The sequence below is a fragment of the Sorex fumeus genome, unplaced genomic scaffold (assembly GCF_029834395.1).
Source record: "Sorex fumeus unplaced genomic scaffold, SorFum_2.1 ptg000030l, whole genome shotgun sequence".
In the NCBI taxonomy this organism is placed as follows: domain Eukaryota; kingdom Metazoa; phylum Chordata; class Mammalia; order Eulipotyphla; family Soricidae; genus Sorex; species Sorex fumeus.
The window spans coordinates 3,726,632-3,746,066 of NW_026606087.1; the positions used below are offsets into that span (position 1 = coordinate 3,726,632).

Genomic DNA, 19,435 nt, shown 5'->3' on the forward strand with positions numbered 1-19,435 from the left:
ATATTTGGGGAAGGGTCATCTGTAGAATCCACAAATTATGGCTGAGCCCAGCAACCAGCTATGAATTGTAGTATTCTCTCTGAGTCCCTTTTTTCTTCTGAGTTGCAAATGTAGATTAAAAAAGAAAAAAACTATTACAGAACAATGGAATTTGGAAATGAGAAATGCTTATAGCAAATCTGACCAGGCCTCCTTCCAGGATCTCCCCAGTTCTCCTGGGACATGTTCTGACAACTTGCCCTGTCTCCTTCTAAACCTCGGAGGGGGGATGATGTTCCCACCACTTCCCTGGAAGAATATTCCACGATGAAATATGACTCACTGTCAGGGGCCTTGCTCTGAGATTCACTTTCTTCTCCTGACCCACTTTCTTCTTGCTGTGCCCTTTTGTACAAAGTCAAATGCAGCCTCGCCTGGTAGAGCTTTCTCTACGAGGACTGACATTTAAAGACCATTCCTACCTCTTAAACTCAGCCCTGTTCATTTAGCCAAGCAAAGCATGTTTAATTCTTTTAATCTTCTCTCATAAATCAATCTCTTCGTTCCTTTAACAGTTCTTCTCCTGTGCTTTGAACTCCCTCCTGTCAGGCCATTTTAGCCTCTTGTTCCCTTTACACTTGAGAATAGACAATCACAAAATGGCTATGCAGGAGAAATTTCTGAGCCGCGTCCTCTGCAAGGATGCTCATCTGCCCAGAGCACTGTGAGCCAAGAGAATGCAAGCACTGTGACCTGCTTGCTAATGGGATCCTCGCTTGGTGGCCAACTCTGAAAGTCTTGTGATAAATTTGGGGTGTATGTGGCCAATTCCATTATGGGTCTCTCAAATGGACCTGGCCCTCTTTATCTATGGTCACAGAAACTGCAGGAGGAGTCACATCAGACATCTATACCTCTTACTTTATTCAGATTCTGACTTTCAACTGGCTTCTACCTACCTAGCAGGGAGGGCCCCGGGACAAGCCCACATAGGCCTTACCTGGAAGGTCCCAGCATGGTCTTCTTCTTTATCACCCTCTCTGTTCTCCTTGAGGGCAATTAATGTGAATCCCCTGAAGTAAGATGGAGTGGCAGCTGACAGGGTCACTGTGGAGAGATGAGAAAGTAAATTATAAGTAGAGAAATTAACTGTCTTCTATTTGTCAAATGGACAGATGGGACTTCTCACCATCTACATCTCAGACTGTGGGTTAGAGGGTTCCCCTATGTATCATTACATCTTCTTTTATTTTGAGGGGCTGTAGGGTGGAGGGGTAGAGGGGCCATACCTGGGTATGCTCAAGGCTTACCCCTGGCTCTGCACTAAACACTTATTCCTGGATGTGGTGCTCAGGGCACCATACAGCACAACAAGGGATTGAACTAGGATAGGTAGCATATAAGGCATGAACCCTACCTGCTATACTATCTCTCTCTGGCCTTCACTCCCTCTTCTATTTCAGAACCTGCTATACATGTGCAAACTGCAATTTCCTTTGGAAATCCTTAAACCAAAACGAAACGGTGGTGAGCATCCCCCCAGTAACCACAATTTGATAAGAATAGTCTAGTCAGAAATTCAACCTGACAGTTATCTCATGTTGCACTTGGCTGAGTTTGGCCCAAGAGAAAACTAGCTACTCACAGCACAAAGTCCAGCAGGATAGATAACCTTTAAAGTACAGACTTCCGTGCATTCTCTAAAATGTATTTTCTTTCTCTTATGGGAACCCAGCTAGATCACACTGCCAACCTCGTTTACAGATAGATCGGCCCGTGTCTCTATTCTACCAACGCAAAGCCTACACAGACAAGATGTATGCCACTTCCAGTATGGCCCATTCAAACTCTATGTGATGCTCCAGACTTCCTCTGCCTGCTAAAATTAGGCTATCCAGTGGGGGATATTGATGTCCCAGGAGAAGGACAGTGGAGACACAAGATAGAAAGAATCTGGGTTTCTGAATAATCACTCAGAAAGTCACTTACTGACCAGAAACAACCAAATCATACTTTTCACAAACTAGAAGCTAACATACATTGTGGGGAGAAATTTATTACAGTGGCTGAAGACGGAATCTACGTTTACTTTCTCCCAACATCTAACCAAAGAAATGTGTTTTTGGTCTTGGTCTGGGAAGCGGCAGCAGCAGCTCCTGAGAGAGGGTGAGCTTGTTGGCCACAGACTGTTCATTACATTGTGCAGGAGATCTACAATGGGGAAAATGCCCAGGACCAGTTTGAGTATGAGCTGGAGCAGGTCCTGGAAGTCCAGTACAAGCACATCGTCATCGAGCCCACCCGCAACGGTGAAAAGACCGTCTGCTGGATCACTGTGGGCAACTGACTGCACAAGACCACCGTGCTGGCGGGCACGGCCTGCCTCTTCACCCCGTTGGCACTGCCTTTAGATTATTCCCACTACATCTCCCTGCCTACTGCTGTGCTGAGCCTAGTCTGCTGCACCCTCTACAGCATCTCGTGGCAGTTAGACCCTTGCTCCAAGTACCAGGTGGAGTATGATGCCTATAAACTGCCCCGCCTGCCACTACACACACTCACTTCCTCCACCCTAGTGGTGCTGGTTTGGAAGGACGACTTGACAGAAAGAGACTGCACAACACGATAGCACTGGCCCCCCTGGTGTACTGTGTAAAGAATATCTACAAACTACTCCGTATGATTTCAGTAGGGCCGACAGACTGGGAGAGAAGCAAACAACCCAGCCCACAAGAGATGCCAAGTATTCAGATTGCCACAGTAAACAGTTTAGCTCCGAGGGCCATGGGAGCCTGGGAAGCTGTTTGGATTAATACTTGTTCTTTAAAACAAAACAAAACAAAAAAAGTAACATAGATCACAAGTGTACTAAGGGTTTTTCCGACTCATTACACTAAGATGGGTTTCTGACCCACAGAATCTGAGGCTGTGGAAGTCTGACCTGGCAGCGGGGCTTTCATGGAAGCAGCGCTACGGAAGGGATGTGAATGTGCTTGGGAGGGGGACTTTTAAGTATATTGTTTAACTCTACCATTCAGAGCCAACCAGAAGCTATTGACCATTAAAATTATGAGAATTGAAAAAAAGTGTGTTTTGGGGCTGGAGCAATAGCACAGCGGGTAGGGTGTTTGCCTTGCACGTGGCCAACCCAGGTTCGATTCCCAGCATCCCATATGGTGCCCTGAGCACCGCCAGGGGTGATTCCTGAGTGCAGAGCCAGGAGTAACCCCGTTGCATCGCCGAGTGTGACCCAAAAAGCAAAAAAAGAAAAATGTGTTTTTGTTGAAATCCAGCTATAACCTCTCAGCTATAACAATAACCTCTCCTTATCAATTATTGCCAGAGAGAGACTGGGCTTTAATTTTTTTGTTTCTATGCCCTAAAAAAGAGCATGGCACCTAGTAAAAGATCAATTCAAATTTCTTGAAATTGGTATAACTTGATTAATTACCTTATTGCCTGCATTAAAGTGCTAAGGTTTTTGGTCTTCAAACATAGAATTTAGACTATTAGAACCACAAGATATTCCAAGAATTCTCCATTACAGACTTCAATTTTTACATATGGGAAATGAGGAGACAGAGAGACCTACACCCAAATTGCTTTGCTCCAAATTTATTTATCATTTTTGTTGAGATAATGTGGTTTACCCAAGGAAGTCATACCACTCAAAGGTTAATCTAAAACCAGAAACTCACCCCAGTTTAACATTTCACCCATGATTTTACATGATGAATATATTCATCCTAGTATAGGTATTCTATCAGTGTTGACCAGCTTTAATATACAAAACTTATGTGATTCTGCTACTCCATTATTAGAGAGACTCATTTAGTCATCAAAATTTCTCACACCAACTTCAGTCCAATAAGTGAAGCACCCAGTAATCCCAAAAACAAAAACCACTCTCTTAAATAATATGGCATTCAGGACAACCAAGAAGGGGTTGGGTGAGGCCCTTCCCCACCCCAAGGAGCCAGCCCCAGCAGTCAGAAAACCTCCAGAACTCAACCACAACCATGCCCATGGCCGCTCTCCACATGCTCTGCTGAGCCTCACCCATGAGTGAACCTATTCCTGGATCTCTTGACATCTCATACCTCATACCACGAATATTACAAGAGTAGCACATCACATTTGATGGGGTTTAATGTGGAAGGCAACCAATCTTATAGGGAAATATATATAGTAAACAAGGCTCAAGATCAACCTTTAACATGTTAGTAATCTCTTATAGAAGGGCTTAATGACCCCTGGGTGAAATACAACAATCTTCACACACTTTCCTCTAAGGAAAATTTTTTGGATCACTTTCAGTGGTTTATTCAAGTATAAAGTAAATTATTTCAGTTCTGTTGAAGGGAAAGGGATTGGGGTTTGGGATGGAAACATTAAAAATATGGTTGTGGGAAGGTATAATGGTGGTGGGCTTGGTGTTCAACTATTAAATGTAATCAAATGTTGTGAACTAATTTATAAAAATAAAATAATTTTTTTCAAATGTGACAATGGTCCATGAGTCAGTCATACAAGAAGAAGAATTCTATAAGAATTCTATAAGAAGAATTTTGAGACCCCAAAATTACAAATCAAGTACTTGTTTAGTCAGTTTAACCCTTCAAAGTAAAGGAGAGTTATGGAGTTTTGTTTTGGCTTATTTATTTATTATGATTTTGGTTTTGGGGTCATACCCAGAGATGTTCAGAGGTTACTCCTAGTTCTGTACTCAGGAATTATGCCTGGTGGTACTCAGCAGATCATACGGAATGCCAAGGATTGACCAGGTTCTGTTGCCCGTAAGGTAAGCACCCTACACACTATACTATTGCTCTGCCCCAAAGTTATTAATTTTTGTGTTAAGATAATGTGGCTTACAGTAGCTTCATATTGTTTTTAATTTGTCATGTAACTTCTCCACTCCCCCATTGTCAATAACCTTACACTAATGCCTCAAGTCCCCTCAGAACCCTTCCTCTTTGCATCCTTAGTTCACTGTTCTTTGGACAAATCTCAGGGTTTATTTCCATTAAGAATTGTCTAGTTTCTTGTTTTGTTTCTTTATATTCACATGTAAGCACATTCATCTGTTATTTGTCTTTTCCCTACTGACTCACTTCATTTAGCACAATATCCTCCGATTCCATCCAGGTTGCAACAAGCTTAAGAATTTCACCTTTTCTCACAGTTGAGTAGTATTCCATGTGTACATGTATTGCAATTTCATTATTCACTCATCTGTTGTTGGGTATCTAGCCTGTTTCCAGATCTTGGCTATTGTGACTAGAGCTATGATGAGCAAAGGTATACATATATCATTGTGGATTAATGTTTTAGTGTCCTTAGGAATAAATGGTAAAGGTAAAGGCCCTCCCGTTGTTCATCGATTTGCTTGAGCGGGCCCAGTAACGTCTCCATTGGAGACTTTGTTGTTACTGTGTGGCATATCGAATACATCACGGGTGGCTTGCCAGGCTCTGCCCCGTGGGCGAGATACTCTTGGTAGCTTGCCGGGCTCTCCGAGAGGGGCGGAGGAATTGAACTCAGGTCGGCCATGTTGGCTGCGTGCAAGGCAAACGCCCTACCGCTGTGCTATCACTCCAGCCCAAGAGGACAATCACAGGGTCATATGAAAGTTCTTTTTATAATTTTTTAAAAGTTTTAACATTTCTGTATGGTTGAACTGAACAGCAGTACCATCAACAGTGAAAGAGGATGCTTTTTTAACTACATTCTATCAAAATGGATTGTTTCTATTCATTTTGATGTAAACTATTCTCATGGGTGTGAGATAATCTCATTGTCATTTTGATTTTTTACCTGGTAATCAGTGATGAAAACTTTTCATATGCCTATTGACCATTGATATGTCTTCTTTAAGAGAATGTTAGTCCATATCCTCTCCTAATACTTTCATGGGGTTGTTTTTTTGTTGAGTTATGCCAAGGCAATATAGATCTTAGAAATTAGACCTTTGTCCAATTTATTATGTGTGAATATTTTCTCTCTCTCTTGGGCTGGATCGATAGCACAGCGGTAGGGCGTTTGCCCTGCATGCAGCCAACATGGCCGACCTGAGTTCGATTCCTCCGCCCCTCTCGGAGAGCCCGGCAAGCTACTGAGAGTATCTCGTCCGCACGGCAGAGCCTGGCAAGCTCCCCATGACGTATTCGATATGCCGAACACAGTAACAACAAGTCTCATGATGGAGACGTTACTGGGCCCGCTCGAGCAAATCAATGAATATTTTTTCTCATTATGCAAGATATCTTTTTATTTTGCATCACTTCTTCGACTTTACAGAAGCTTTGAGTCTGATGCAGTCCCATTTGTTTATTTCTGCTTGTGTCTTCTTTGGGGCTGAAACAATAGCACAGCAGTAGGGTGTTTGCCTTGCACACAGCCAGCCCGGCCAAGCGGGGTTTGATTCCTCCGCCCCTCTCAGAGAGCCAGGCAAGCTACCCATGATGTATTCAATATGCCAAACACAGTAACAGCAAGTTTCATGATGGAGACATTACTGGGTCTGCTCAAGCAAATCAATAAACAACAGGAGGACCGTGCTACCAGAGGACAATATAGTGGAAAATTCTGCCTCTGTGTACTTAATAGTATATTTAGTAGGTACAAGCCTGATATCAAGGTTTTTAATTCATTTCGAATTCACCTTTGTATACAATGACTTATCATTTCTATAATTTTCCTTTGGTAAAGGCTTTAAGGTTTCCTATGTACATCTGAGTTCTATTATCAATTTGGATCTCTTTAATTTCCCACTTGTTCTATAGCTGTGGTTTGGACTTCCAATGCTATGTTAAATAATAGCAGAGAAAATAGGCACCCTTGTCTTGTGCATGATCTTAGAGGAGAGGCTTTCAGTTTCCCCTCCCCCCCCATCAAAGATGATGTTAGCTGTGGGTTTTCTGAACATGACCTTTATTATATTGAGGCAATTTCTTTTATCCCCATTTTGTTGATGGCTTTTTAAAAATCCTAAGTGGGTGGTTAATCTTGTCAAAGGCTTTTTCAGCAATTATAGAGATGATCATATGGTTTTAATCTCTCATAGTGGAGCATTCTTCTTGGCTACTGATTGCTAAAAAAAGTTCAGATAGAAATATATGGAGTAAGGATGAGGGAAAAAAACACAGTGAAGCAAGAAAAGTATGGAACTAAGTAGTGGAAAGCAGAATATGACGACAATGATGTCAGGAGAAAGGGCTGAAATCTCTAAGGGACAGACAGGCCTGGAGCAGGCGAAGATTCTTTATGATAGAGAGTTCTTCAAAGCATTATGCACAATTCAGGAGAAAGGAAAGCAAGGAACGAGAAGCCGAGAGCTTTTTAGCTTTGTGCCACTCAAATTGCCTCAAACTCCTTGCTTTTCTGCTTTAATATGGCTCTGACACTGATATCCCTTTGCTTCTAAGGCCAGTGTTTGTGTCTCCTTAATGAAGTTCTGTCCTGCAGTGCCTGGAGCCTGGTCTACTTACTGTGAAAGGCCCAGATCTCTTGCATGAAGCTGAGGATAACTCTCAGAGGTACCTAACCCTTGACAACAGCTCCAGGACAAGTTGGATGAAACTGAAACTGTTCCCAAGAGACCTCACTGGGGTGACAGCCTAGCAGGCCTTTCTGCCCACTTTATCTGGCCTTCTGCATTCTCTAGCTAGTTTCTCCTGGGAGCATTTTCTTAATAAGTCACTTGCACTCACAGCCTGAAGGTTTGTGTCACTGGCTAAATTGTGTCCTCCAGCAATATATGTTGCAGTTCTAACCCTGCCCTTGCAACTAAGAATGCAACCTTATTTGGAATTAGGTCTTTTCAGACGTTAAGAAGAGATTCAGGCGGCTGGAGCAATATAACAGCAGGTAGGGTGTTTGCTTTGCACGCAGCTGACCGGGGTTTGATTCCTAGCATCCCATATGGTCCCCTGAGCATTGCCAGGAGTAATTCCTGAGTGCAGAGCCAGGAGTAACCCTTTTGCAATGCCAGGTGTGACCCACAAAAAAACAAAAAACAAAAAACAAAAAGAGATTGAGATCATACTGAGTTACCCTAACTCCAATAGTCTGGTATACTTAGGAGAAGGGATATGGGGACACCATGTGAAAGATTCCAGGTGGTGTCAGAGATGGAGAGGAGAGTGACGTGTCTAGAAACTCCAAATGGCAAAGACAGTTCCCAAAAGCTGGGGGAGGGGGAGAGGGCAATGGCTGCCAGCAGGAACCCACCCTGCTGCTACAGATTTCAGTCTTCAAGCTTTTCAACCTCCAGAAGAGAAAGAGAAATACATTTCTGTTGTTTTGTTCTTCTGGTTCGTGGCATTATGTCTGGCAACCCTAGGAAACAAATACAGTCTGCTTCTGGGGAACCAAACCAAGGCTTGATCTCGGCTGCACAGACACTGCCTTCAGGCTGCAGCTCAGACTCTGCAAGCTGAAAGGCCTCATTCACTAACCTCATTCCCACTTCTTGCCACAGGACATTGCCATCCGGGAGCTCCCTGGCTGGCAGTTTCCTGAAAAGCTATGTCATTTTATTACAGTTGTTTTGTGTTTGTGTTTGTTTGTATGCTACTCATATGCCTGAATGTTCCACTTGCTTTTTTTTCTGGCACACTTCTTCAGAGATGGGTTACATTTTCACATTTTGTGCTATGTTTCTTTTGACTTTTCCATCAAGTCTTGGATTTTGTTTTTTCTTGGTTTCTGTTAAGATTAGAAATACCTGCACAAAGCTGAGGAGGTGAAGCTCAGAGGTCAGGAGTGCAGGCCTCACATGCATAAGGCCCTCAGTTCAATATCCCTAAGAGGGTGAGAGTCTCTGAGCAACACCAGGTATCACCCTGGAGGCCACTACAGAGCTGGGTTGCTCCTGGTGGCCTCCAGCATTACTGGATCAGAGCAGCACATATTACTGGGCCTAGCATTGAACTGTTTACTCTGCTTGGTTGACTGGGAATAGCCCCTGGGCTCCCTGAGCACTGTGAGGGAGACAATGGACTTAATAACAGCACTAACCTCAGTGTGGAGCACAAATAATTAATAGCTGTAAAGTCCTTTAAAACAAAGATTGTTATATGATAGACATTCAATAAGTTCTAGCTCTTCTTATCAACACTGAGAGATGACCACCTAACATTCTATTGTGTGCGGTGGAATTTGCCCATTTGTAAGCCTGTAGAAGGGATTACTCATATTTGAGCTCAGCTCAGTGTGATGAGCACAGAGTTGATATGCAATTACATTTACTAATCCTGCTCATGGATGGGTTGATTCTGGATTCATAAAGATCAAATTTCTTTTCAAATTGATTTGAAGACTATGATATAAATTTAAATCCCAACATAATTTTTGTGATATTGATGAGTTGATTCTAAAATTTATATGAAAATACAATGGACCAGAAATATACAAGGCAATCTTGAGAAAGAAATGCAGAGTTGCAGGCTTTTTACTACCAGCTATTAAGATTTATGCAAGCATAGGAATTAAGCCAGTGCAAGGAAAGAAAAATTGGTAATTAAAGGAGTTTGAGGTCCAGAAAAAAATCTACAAATATATAAAAACTTGACCTATGATAAAGGATGTACTACAAAAAATTGGAGGAAAGTTATTTTCAATAAGTAGTGCTAGAACAACTAGGTAGTCATATATATTTAAAAAAAAGTGACCATGTGACCTTTATCTTACATTGTACACAACATAAATTTCATAGATTGCAGAGCTGAAAATAAAAAGTAAAGCAAAATTTTTAGAAGGCAGCATAAGATAAAGAATATGACCTTGGAGCAAGAGCTAACTTTTAAACAGGTAAAAATTAAACAATAAAGGAGAAGACACGTAAGTGGGATGGTGTCAAAATTTTACTCACCAACACATACTTGTAAAAGAAAGTCAACCACACTGTGGAAGAAGATATATGGCATCCATTTAACCAGGAAATGGTTCTTATCCAAAATATGTAAAGAACTCTTCAGATCAATAAGAAAGAGATAATATGACAAAAATATGCAAAATGCCTGAAATAATTTTTTCCAAAAAAAGTGACTAAACATCAAAAAATATTTAAAAAGACATTCATCTTCATTAGTCAACAAGGAAATAGAAATGGAATTTTCTGTAAACTACTTCTGCATTTCAGCCTGATTGACTAAATGTAAGAGGATTAACACTATCACTGTTACTTACTAAGACTTTCACACAGTTGATAAAGTGAAATGACCAGTTTTCCATGGACAACCCTCTGGTAGTAATTACTAAAGAGCAGTATTCACATGCTCTCTGACCCAGTCATCCTAAAATATAAATGAATATATACATATACCTATTAAAATCTCTAACAGTGTTCATAGTAGAGTTGTTTATAATTAACACCCAACTGGGACCACTCAGATGTTCACTAGAAGAAGAATGGATCTATAAATTGTGGCATACTCATATAATTGAATGCTTTATGTAATGAACAAATTACTACTATATACAATGTCATGAATAACTCTCAGGAATGTAACCTAGAGTAAAAGGAAAAGGACACAAAACCAAAGGGTATGACTAAATTCAGCATATTTACATAAAGCTCAAAGAAAGACAGAGTTAACCCTGGTGTCAAAAGTCAAGTCAGATGTTATAAGTGAGGGAAAGGGAAAGAGTGCAGAACAAAGAAGGATTCTGCAGTGCTGGTTCTGTTTGATTTCTTGATCTGGCCGGGTGCTGGTTATTTGAGTATATTCAACAGGAGACAGATGATGATTTATAAACTCTCTTTTTAGAAGTTATATTGGTAGAAAGTGTTAAATAATATTTCTGAATGATTTTCATCTTTTTGTACAACTATACAGAAAACCAAGGTTTTTAAAATAACTTCCTGAGTATAAAACTTAGAGAGTTTGGAAGCTGAACTTAGTAGTATGCCATTTCCATCTGTAATTATCACTGGTGCTGATGGTATTACATGGTATAATTTGAAGTAAGAGAGATGACCTTATGCCTCCAGAGAACCCCATTATATGATTCTGCTGAAAGGAACAAATGTGAAGCATATTCTGAGTCACAGCAATGACAAAATATGAGTGCTTGGCAATAAATAATAGAATCTTTTCTCTAATGACTCCTCTCAAGTGCCTCCCAAGGGATATCATTAAAAAACCCAAGAAAATCAAGAAAGTTGCTTATTAAGGGATTTAAAAAAATCCATTCAAATATATCCTGTGAGAACATATAAGGAACTGATGAAGTGCAGACTTTAGATTTGAATCCCAGAGCTACCATCTATTAATTATGTGACCTTTGGGAAGTTACTTAACCTCTCTGTTCCCTCATTTATTAAGAGATATAGATAGATAGAGACACAGAGAGAGAGAGAGATGAGTGATTCTACCTTTCTCATAAGATCATAGAGTGAATTAAATAAACATATATCATAGAGCCTGACACATACAAAGAATTCAAAAGCTTAAAGAATGATGGTGGTGTGATCACCAGTTGGTAATATTTGAAGAAGGTGCCATAAAAATGCTGATCAAGACAATAAAGTTCATAATACTCAGCATTAAGAGTACTAATACTCATAATTAAAGGTCATAAACACAGCCAACAATGAGTTTCAAAGTACTGGCCCTGCCATCTTCCAGAATCCAATGAAAAGCCCAGGTATGCAAGAACAGTAATAGCAAACAGCAGGGCTCACAGGATGGGGAGGAGCCAATGCCTCTCGTCCCCACATCCTAAGGGGACACTGAGGGGACACTGAGGGGACTCTGAGATGATGCCCACCAACTGCTTCTGGCTACTGTGTAGGCCCTTTAAGGCTGTGATTCAGAGACACACAAAAGAATCTTGGAAACGAGCAGCTCGCTACAGAGATCTCTCCAAACCCTAATTATTAAATTTTTAGAATTTCAGGATTGCATGGCTGCTCTTGCAACCGCGTGACATCATATGATATTCATAACAAGCAATACAAAATAAATTGTGTAGCACTGCCCTTTCAGCATGTTTGAGTGGTGATAGGAAAATCCCAAATAATAAAGGTGGAGCTGGTGTCAAAATATTGAATGTAATCAAAGTAGAGAGAGAGTATTGTGGAAATTGTTTACCACACAGGCAGGGGAAAGGTTGGGATGGAGGTGGGGAGATACTGGGGACTTTAGTGGTGGAAAATGTGCACTGGTGAAGGGATGGGTGTTTGATATTTGTATGACCAAAACTCAAACATGAAAGCTTTGTAATTGTATCTCATGGTGATTCAATTTTAAAAAAAGTAAAATAAAGACCAAAAAAAAAAGTTCTATCCCTCAGACACAATGATTGGATTTCAAAAAACAAACAAGGGCCAGAGCAATAGTACTGTAGGTAAGGTGCTTGATTTTCATGTGGCCAAACTAGTTTGATCCCCAGCACCCTATCTGGCCTCCAAGCCCTCCAGGAGTGATCACTGAGCACAGAGGCAGGAGTAAGTTCTGAGCAACATTGGTGTGGCCCACCAAAAACCAAACAAACAAGAAAAAAAAAACAACTCCCCAAACTTAAGTAGTTTAGAGTAAAGGATCACTGAGAAGATTACAATGTAGATCACTGTCTTTGGGGTGATCCTCACAGTGCCACGTTACAAAGACACTGGGGTAAATTTAAGTTTATTTATAATGAAACTACTCTTCTCCCAGCACATCCCATATAAAGAATAGCTGAAATCTTCTCAGCCACCACTATCCACGCTCTCTATAGCCTTTCAATACCACATTTCTTTTCTTTAACATCTCAGCCACTTCAGTTATTTATACTTGAATTATTTGTTACAATTCACCCCTAATAACCCATGAACTCCCTAAGAGAATAGATCAAATCTGCCTTGAACTACATTGTAAATTTAGCACCTAACATAGAGGCTCCAAAACTAATTGGCTCCTTTTCAGTAATAAAATTATTCGTCCTCTCTCCCCCTGGAAATCTACCTCCTTTAAGCAAACAAACAGAAAGTGCCCCCATATTGCACACAAGTCTACTACTATGACCCTCCCCTACACACCTCACCATGGATCTTTCCTGTGCCCCAGGGGGTACAGTTTTGCCCACTTTTGGAAACACTGATCTAGTGTATCTCTTAACACATAGTAAATGCTCAATAAATCCTTGTGGATGAATTGCAGTGGGTTCATTTGTCAATGCATAGTCTGTTCATTCCAGCTGTAGTCCCTCCTCAAAAGTCCCCATTGCTATGCACAGTAAGTCAGGCTCCCTGTTCCTTGTATTTGTCTATAGCAGCCCAACCTTGTGATTCTATACACAGAGAGGAGAGATAGCCCTCTAGGTACACACAGTCTAATCTAGGAGGCAAAAAATATATTAGTAGATATTTTAATACTATCTTCTGGGTATTATGGAGGTATGAATAAAGTGATCCCAGAGGAGGGAACATTTGGATGCAGTGGATGGAGTCTTTAAAGAGGAAGTGACATTTGAACTGCAAGTTAAATGAGGAGCAGAAGTTTCTGGACAAGAGTACAACAGAGCTTTCCAGGTAGAGGGAAAGGCTTGGGGGCCATCCTTGACAAGGTAACCAGAAATCATTTTATATTTTATAAATTGAAAGGAAACATGTGATGAGAGGTTAGGAGAGGAGGACAAAAAGCCCTCAAACCCTTGTTAAGAAATGTTGTTCCCAGCCTGGAGAGAATGAGCAGACACTGAAGGAGTTGAGTGAGGGATGTCATATTTATATTTATGTTTTAGAACTTTATCAAAGTACAACTTGTTCCTAAAACCCCGATCAGTGCCAAGGCCTGCCTTGTTGGTATGAGAACTGGTGTTTCACACTGAAGTCTAGCTCTAATCCTCATCCAAGGTGGAATTCTCTGCCTGTTTACGGAAGCTCCAGTGTCACCTAATTCCCCAATAACTTTCTGAGTCCTTTAAATGTTGGTGTTTCAACCATCTGGCAAAAATTCTGATGAACTGTTACCCAATTTCTCTGCTTTGTTTGTTCCTGTCATCCCTCTCCCACCATCATCCCATCATTGCAACACAACGAGAATAGAAATATTTTTTAAGTACGATGTGGTACGTTTATTTTTAAAAATAAATGAAAGGAAAGATACTGTTATAGCTGCCAGTATAAGGAAGAAAATGACAGAGATGGGTTAACAGATAGGAAGGTGTGGCAAAAGTCTAAGGATGACAAATGTATCGGGTGGGGCTGTTGTTTTACCCTGATGATCTTCTTCAGTCACTGTTTCATATTCCCAAAGATAAAAGAGTTCCCCTTCCACATTAAAGACCATGCACACTTAAAGTTGTGTTCAAATTCCCGTGTTTATTACCTGTAACCTTGGGCAAGTTGCTTACTTTCTCATTGTCTTAGATTCCAATCACATATAAAATGACAGTAATAGACTTACTACAAGTTGTTCTTTGACAACTAATAAATTAATATCTTAATAATATGTGTATATTTGATAAATCATATTAAAAGTAAATAAGTCTCTGCAAAACAGATCATTATTATCTCATAGGTTTGCCAATTAATATTTAATACACGCATGAAGCACAATGCAACTCAAGGAAGTTGATGCTTTCCCCAATATACTAACTCATCACAGGGTAGCTGAAAGTCAAACAAATGGTAATAGACTTACTACCTGTTGGTTTAACTGAACAATATGTAGGTAGGAAGACATATGAATGTCAAGGACGTTCCTGATAAACTGAAATGCTGTCAGCTGAGAGAATGTAGTTAGGAATATGGCGGGAAGATTTAAGGAACATACATTGTGTAGGACCCCCTCTTCTTCCTCTGCTCTGACCACATAGTCATTAGAACTGACAACCACTCCTCAGACAAAATATAGCAGAAGTGACTATGATCCAAATCCATTTTCTCTCTAAACCCATGTCCCTCAATAAGTGACCCAAGGTGGACCAATCACAATTGTACCCTGAGATTTTTCAAAAGACAGCTTTTTTTCTAATTACAGAATTACCCAAAAAGCTTTTCATCTAATGTTTTTGGCAGCTATTTCTCAGTCATTTGGGAAAAGTAACTTACAGTAATAAAAATAGCAACATGGTGCCAAGAAGATAGCTCAATGAGCTGTATTACTTGTTTTGCATGCAAAAAATATTCTACCTAGACCATAAGAGTCTTCAGATAGTCTTTGTTGGGTTGGAGCAATAGCACAGCGGGTAGGGCATTTGCCTTGCATGCAGCCAACCCAGGTTTGATTCCTCCACCCCTCTTGGGTAGCCTGGCAAGCTACCGGGAGTATCCCACCCAGCAAAGCCTGGCACGCTCCCTGTGGCATATTCTATATGCCAAAAACAATAAAAAGTCTCACGATGGAGATGTTACTGGTGCCCACACGAGCAAATCAATGAAAAATGGGAGGACAGTGCTATAGTGCTACAGATCATAAGAATCATCAGAGGTTAAAGAAATAGTATTCATGACTAACCTGAGGTAGCTGACAAGCAGGGTAGCCACGAGTATTTATTTCATTGGGCTGACAGCTTATTGGTTGACTTAAAAAACTATTTAACTAGATCTTATATTTAGAGGAAGATTCTAAGGGATATTCTCAGAAGGCTCTGTTTAGAGCTCTGGCCTGCTCAACATTCTGATCAGCTTCTCTGATAAAGACTTATCAGGCCTGCTTATCAAAATATGGATCATTCCAAAGTAAATTATATGGATAAGTCATTCAGTGACAGAATTCAGATTCATGAATGGTTGATAACTACAGAAATTGGCCCACTCATACTGGATTACATCTAATGGGGAGTCATGTCAAATTTTATGTTCAAGGACCAGTTACATCAGTACCAGATAAGGAAGGCAGCAGGCCTTCCCAGAAAAATCTCAGGAATGTTTGCTGACTACAAGTTCAGTGTGATTCCAGAATATGACCCAGCTGCCAAAAGAGCAAACACAAGACCTGGCAAGCTTAATACAAACACAATATCCAGGACAAGGGGGATCATTGCTCCACCATGTTCTATCCCAAGCTGAGCACATCTGGAGTACAACGTGTGATGGAACAAGAAACAGTCCCATAAAGAATCGTTGGAGAAAGGGGACATTTTGGTCAGGAGACCATAGGAGTTCACAGTATCACTGTCATCCCGTTGTTCATTAATTTCCTTGAGCAGGCACCAGTAACATCTCCATTCGTCCGAGCCCTGAGAGTTTAGCAAGTGCCACATTGGAGGCTCCTTCAGGGTCAGGGGAATGAGACCCACCATTATTACTGGGTTTTGGCATATTGAATAAGGCACGGGGAGCTTTCCAGACTCTGCCGTGTGGGCAGGATACACTTGGTAGCCTGTTGAGTTCTCCAAGAGTGAGAATTAGACAATAAGAGGTCATGCGGCCACAAATGCGGCCATGTGTTCTGGGAGCTGGGTTTTATAGTTCCTGGGTCTTAGCCGTTGATGGGATAACACGGCACTGGGGGCAGTTGGTGGGTGTAACACCTAGCTACTGGAAGATGGGGGATCTGGGTGGAAGATTCCCAGTCCCGATCCGAGCAGGTTTGGAGATCTCAGCCCCAGGTCCCACACACCTGGGTTTCTCTGCCGGTTCCTTCATGCGTGAGGCTCATCCGAAAGTGTTGAGAGCGGTCTTAATGACGGCTGTGGCTGATTCTGGAGGTATTCAGCTGCCGGGGCTCTGCTTGGCATAGGAGTTATTTATCTACAATAACCTCAAGGGTTGGCATATAGCCAAGGGAAGACTTACTTGCTTGACTCCAAAGACCACAACATGAAAGTGATGAGTGGAGGCTACATTGGAGGCTGACTCTGGAAGCAGAGAAGTACAGCTAGGTCAGCACAGCTTAGGTATCCCCTTATGTGAGGTTGTCACTCAGAGGACACTTTTGATTCTCTCCTCAACTCTCCAAAGGGGTAATGTTAGCATGCAAGCATCCAGGACTTCCTACTGTCTTTATGCTGATGTCCCCTGGAAGACAGTAACGTGACCAGATCCTCAATAAAGCATGTGGACATGTGAGGTTAGGAGACTGGTAATGTGGAAGCACATCCATTGGAAAGGGATTGCCTCTCAGTCACCTCCTCTTTGTCACACCATCCATCTTATTTATTTTTTTTATTTTTTGTTGAATCACCGTGAGATATAGTTATAAAGTTGTTCATGATTCGTTTTCAGTCATACAATGTTCCTACACTAGTCCTTTAACCAGTGTACATTTCCCACCACCAATGTCTTCAGTTTTCCTCATGTTCCCACTACTACCTCAGTCTGCCCCTGCCTACTCTCTCTCTATATGTACATACACATATATGTATATATGTGTATATATGTATATATGCGTATATATACATATATACATATCCTTTTTTCCTTTTGGGATTATGGTTTTTACTACAGGTGCTGAAAGATTATCATATTTGTTCCTTTATCTACTTTCAACATTCAGTTCTCATCCAGAGTGATCATTTCCAACTATCATTGTCGTAGTGGTCCCTATTCTAGGGTATTAATCTCATGTTGTGCTTTTTTTTAATATCCCACAAATAAGTGATTTTATTCTGTCTGTTCCTCTCCCTCTGACTAATTTCACTCAGCATGATATTTTCACATCCATCCATTTACAAGTAAATTTTATAACTTCATTTTTTTTCCCTGACAGCTGCATAGCATTCTATTGTATAGATGCACCATAGCTTCTTTATCTATCTTCTATTCTAGGACACTCAGGTTGTTTCCAGATTTTGGCTATTGTCGATAATACTGCAAAGAACAAAGAAGTGCAGATGACATTTATGCTATGCATTTTTGGGACTCCAGGGTATATTCTCAGAAGTGGTATTGCTGGGTCATATGGAAGTTCAATTTCTAGTCTTCTGTGGAGTACCCATATTGTTTTCCCAAAAGGCTGGACCAGTTGGCATTCCCACCAACAATGAATGAAAGTCCCTGTCTTCCCAAATCCGAGCCAGCACTGGTTGTTCTTGTTCTTTTTGATGTGTGCCAATTTCTGTGGTGTAATATCTCATTGTTGTTTTGTTTTGCATCTTTCCAATGATTAGTGATGTAGAGAATCTTTTCATGTGCCCTTTGGTCATTTGTATTTCTTCTTTGAGGAAGTTTCTGTTCAGTTCTTCTCCTCATATTTTGATGGGACTGGATGTTTTTTCTTGAAAAATTCTACCAGTCCCATATATATATATATGTATATATCATAGATATTAATCTCTTATTGGCATTGGGTAAATATGTTTTCCCATTCCATGAGCTGTCTTTGTATCTTGGTCACCATTTCTTTTGAGGTGCAGAAGCCTCTTAGTTTAATGTAGCACCATTTGTTTATCTTTGCTTCGACTTGCCTGGTCAGTGGTGTTTCATCTTTGAAGATGCCTTTAGCTTCAATGTCATGAAGGGTTCTGCCTACGTTTTCCTCCATATGCCTTTTGGATTCAGGTCTGATATTGAGGTCTTTAACCCATTTTGAACTGACTATTGTGTCTAGTGTTAAAGAAAGGTCTGAGTTGTTTTTTTTTAAGAGAAAGAAAGAATGAAGGAAAGGATATAGGTTCTTTGGAATTCAGCCCTTTTACAGGGTGGGGCCCAAATACTTTTTTATTTCCTTTGTTAACTCTCCAAGTGAGTATGTTATATTCGGAAAACATACAATGTCTCTACAAAGGGCTCATTCCAGAGAAATTCACTTTAAAAATTGTTGTCTGGTTTGATGAATAAATAATACTCTCTGCCCTACTTTTCCATATAATAAGAATCAATGTTTGAAGCTGGAAGAGAGCCTCTTTCCTTTGCTCTTTGGCCTGCGTCCGTCTGCTACTCCCTCCATACAAAACTCCCAAAGACTGGTCAGCTTTTCTGTCCAACAGTCTTCACCCTGCACCCAGCCATTAATCTGCTCTCGACCTCCAGTCAATGCCCAGGGACACTGGGCATTATTTCTTTGCTCTCACCAGGAGATCCTGACCATCTGTCACCTTTGGACTCAAGTCTGTCTCCCAGAGAGAGCAGCACTCTCCCTTTTATTCATCCAACTTTCTTTAAGGAATATCTCAAACCAGATCCTTGAGGTTTAAATGATACATATTTATCCCCCCGCAAATGATGGTCTAATGTCTTACAACCAACCTCAGTTCTGGGTGGTGTAGATAAAAAAAAGTGCTGTAAATAACAAAGACCTGATGCTGTTCTCATAGAGCTTGTATTAGGGTTGGAAGAGGCATATGATAAGGAAGATTATTTCAGAGATGGCTAAAGGCCATGAAGTGGATAATATCAAGTGAAAGTAAAGAAATGTAAACTTTTGCCTGGGGAGGCTTCTTTCTAGAGATAATGACTAAGCTGCAACTTAAAAGACAAGGAGTGAGCCATACAAGGATCTTGCAGGGAGCTTTTGAGAACTGGAGAAGACTGTATACCAAGGCCCTGGAGCAAAAATGAGCTTTGAGTGTTGGGAACTGC

At 40.8% G+C, this 19,435-nt stretch overlaps 1 protein-coding gene and 1 pseudogene across 1 annotated transcript in view; one reads left to right on the top strand and one right to left on the bottom strand.

Moving 5' to 3' along the window:
• Nucleotides 1-19,435, bottom strand: part of SPON1 (spondin 1) — a 361,268-nt gene that overhangs the window by 331,955 nt on the left and 9,878 nt on the right. The window contains exon 2 of the mRNA XM_056116221.1: nucleotides 980-1,086. Within this exon, the coding sequence (XP_055972196.1) occupies nucleotides 980-1,086 (107 nt within the window). The remainder of the gene's footprint in view (nucleotides 1-979; nucleotides 1,087-19,435) is intronic.
• Nucleotides 1,155-7,602, top strand: LOC130025156 (transmembrane protein 11, mitochondrial-like; annotated as a pseudogene).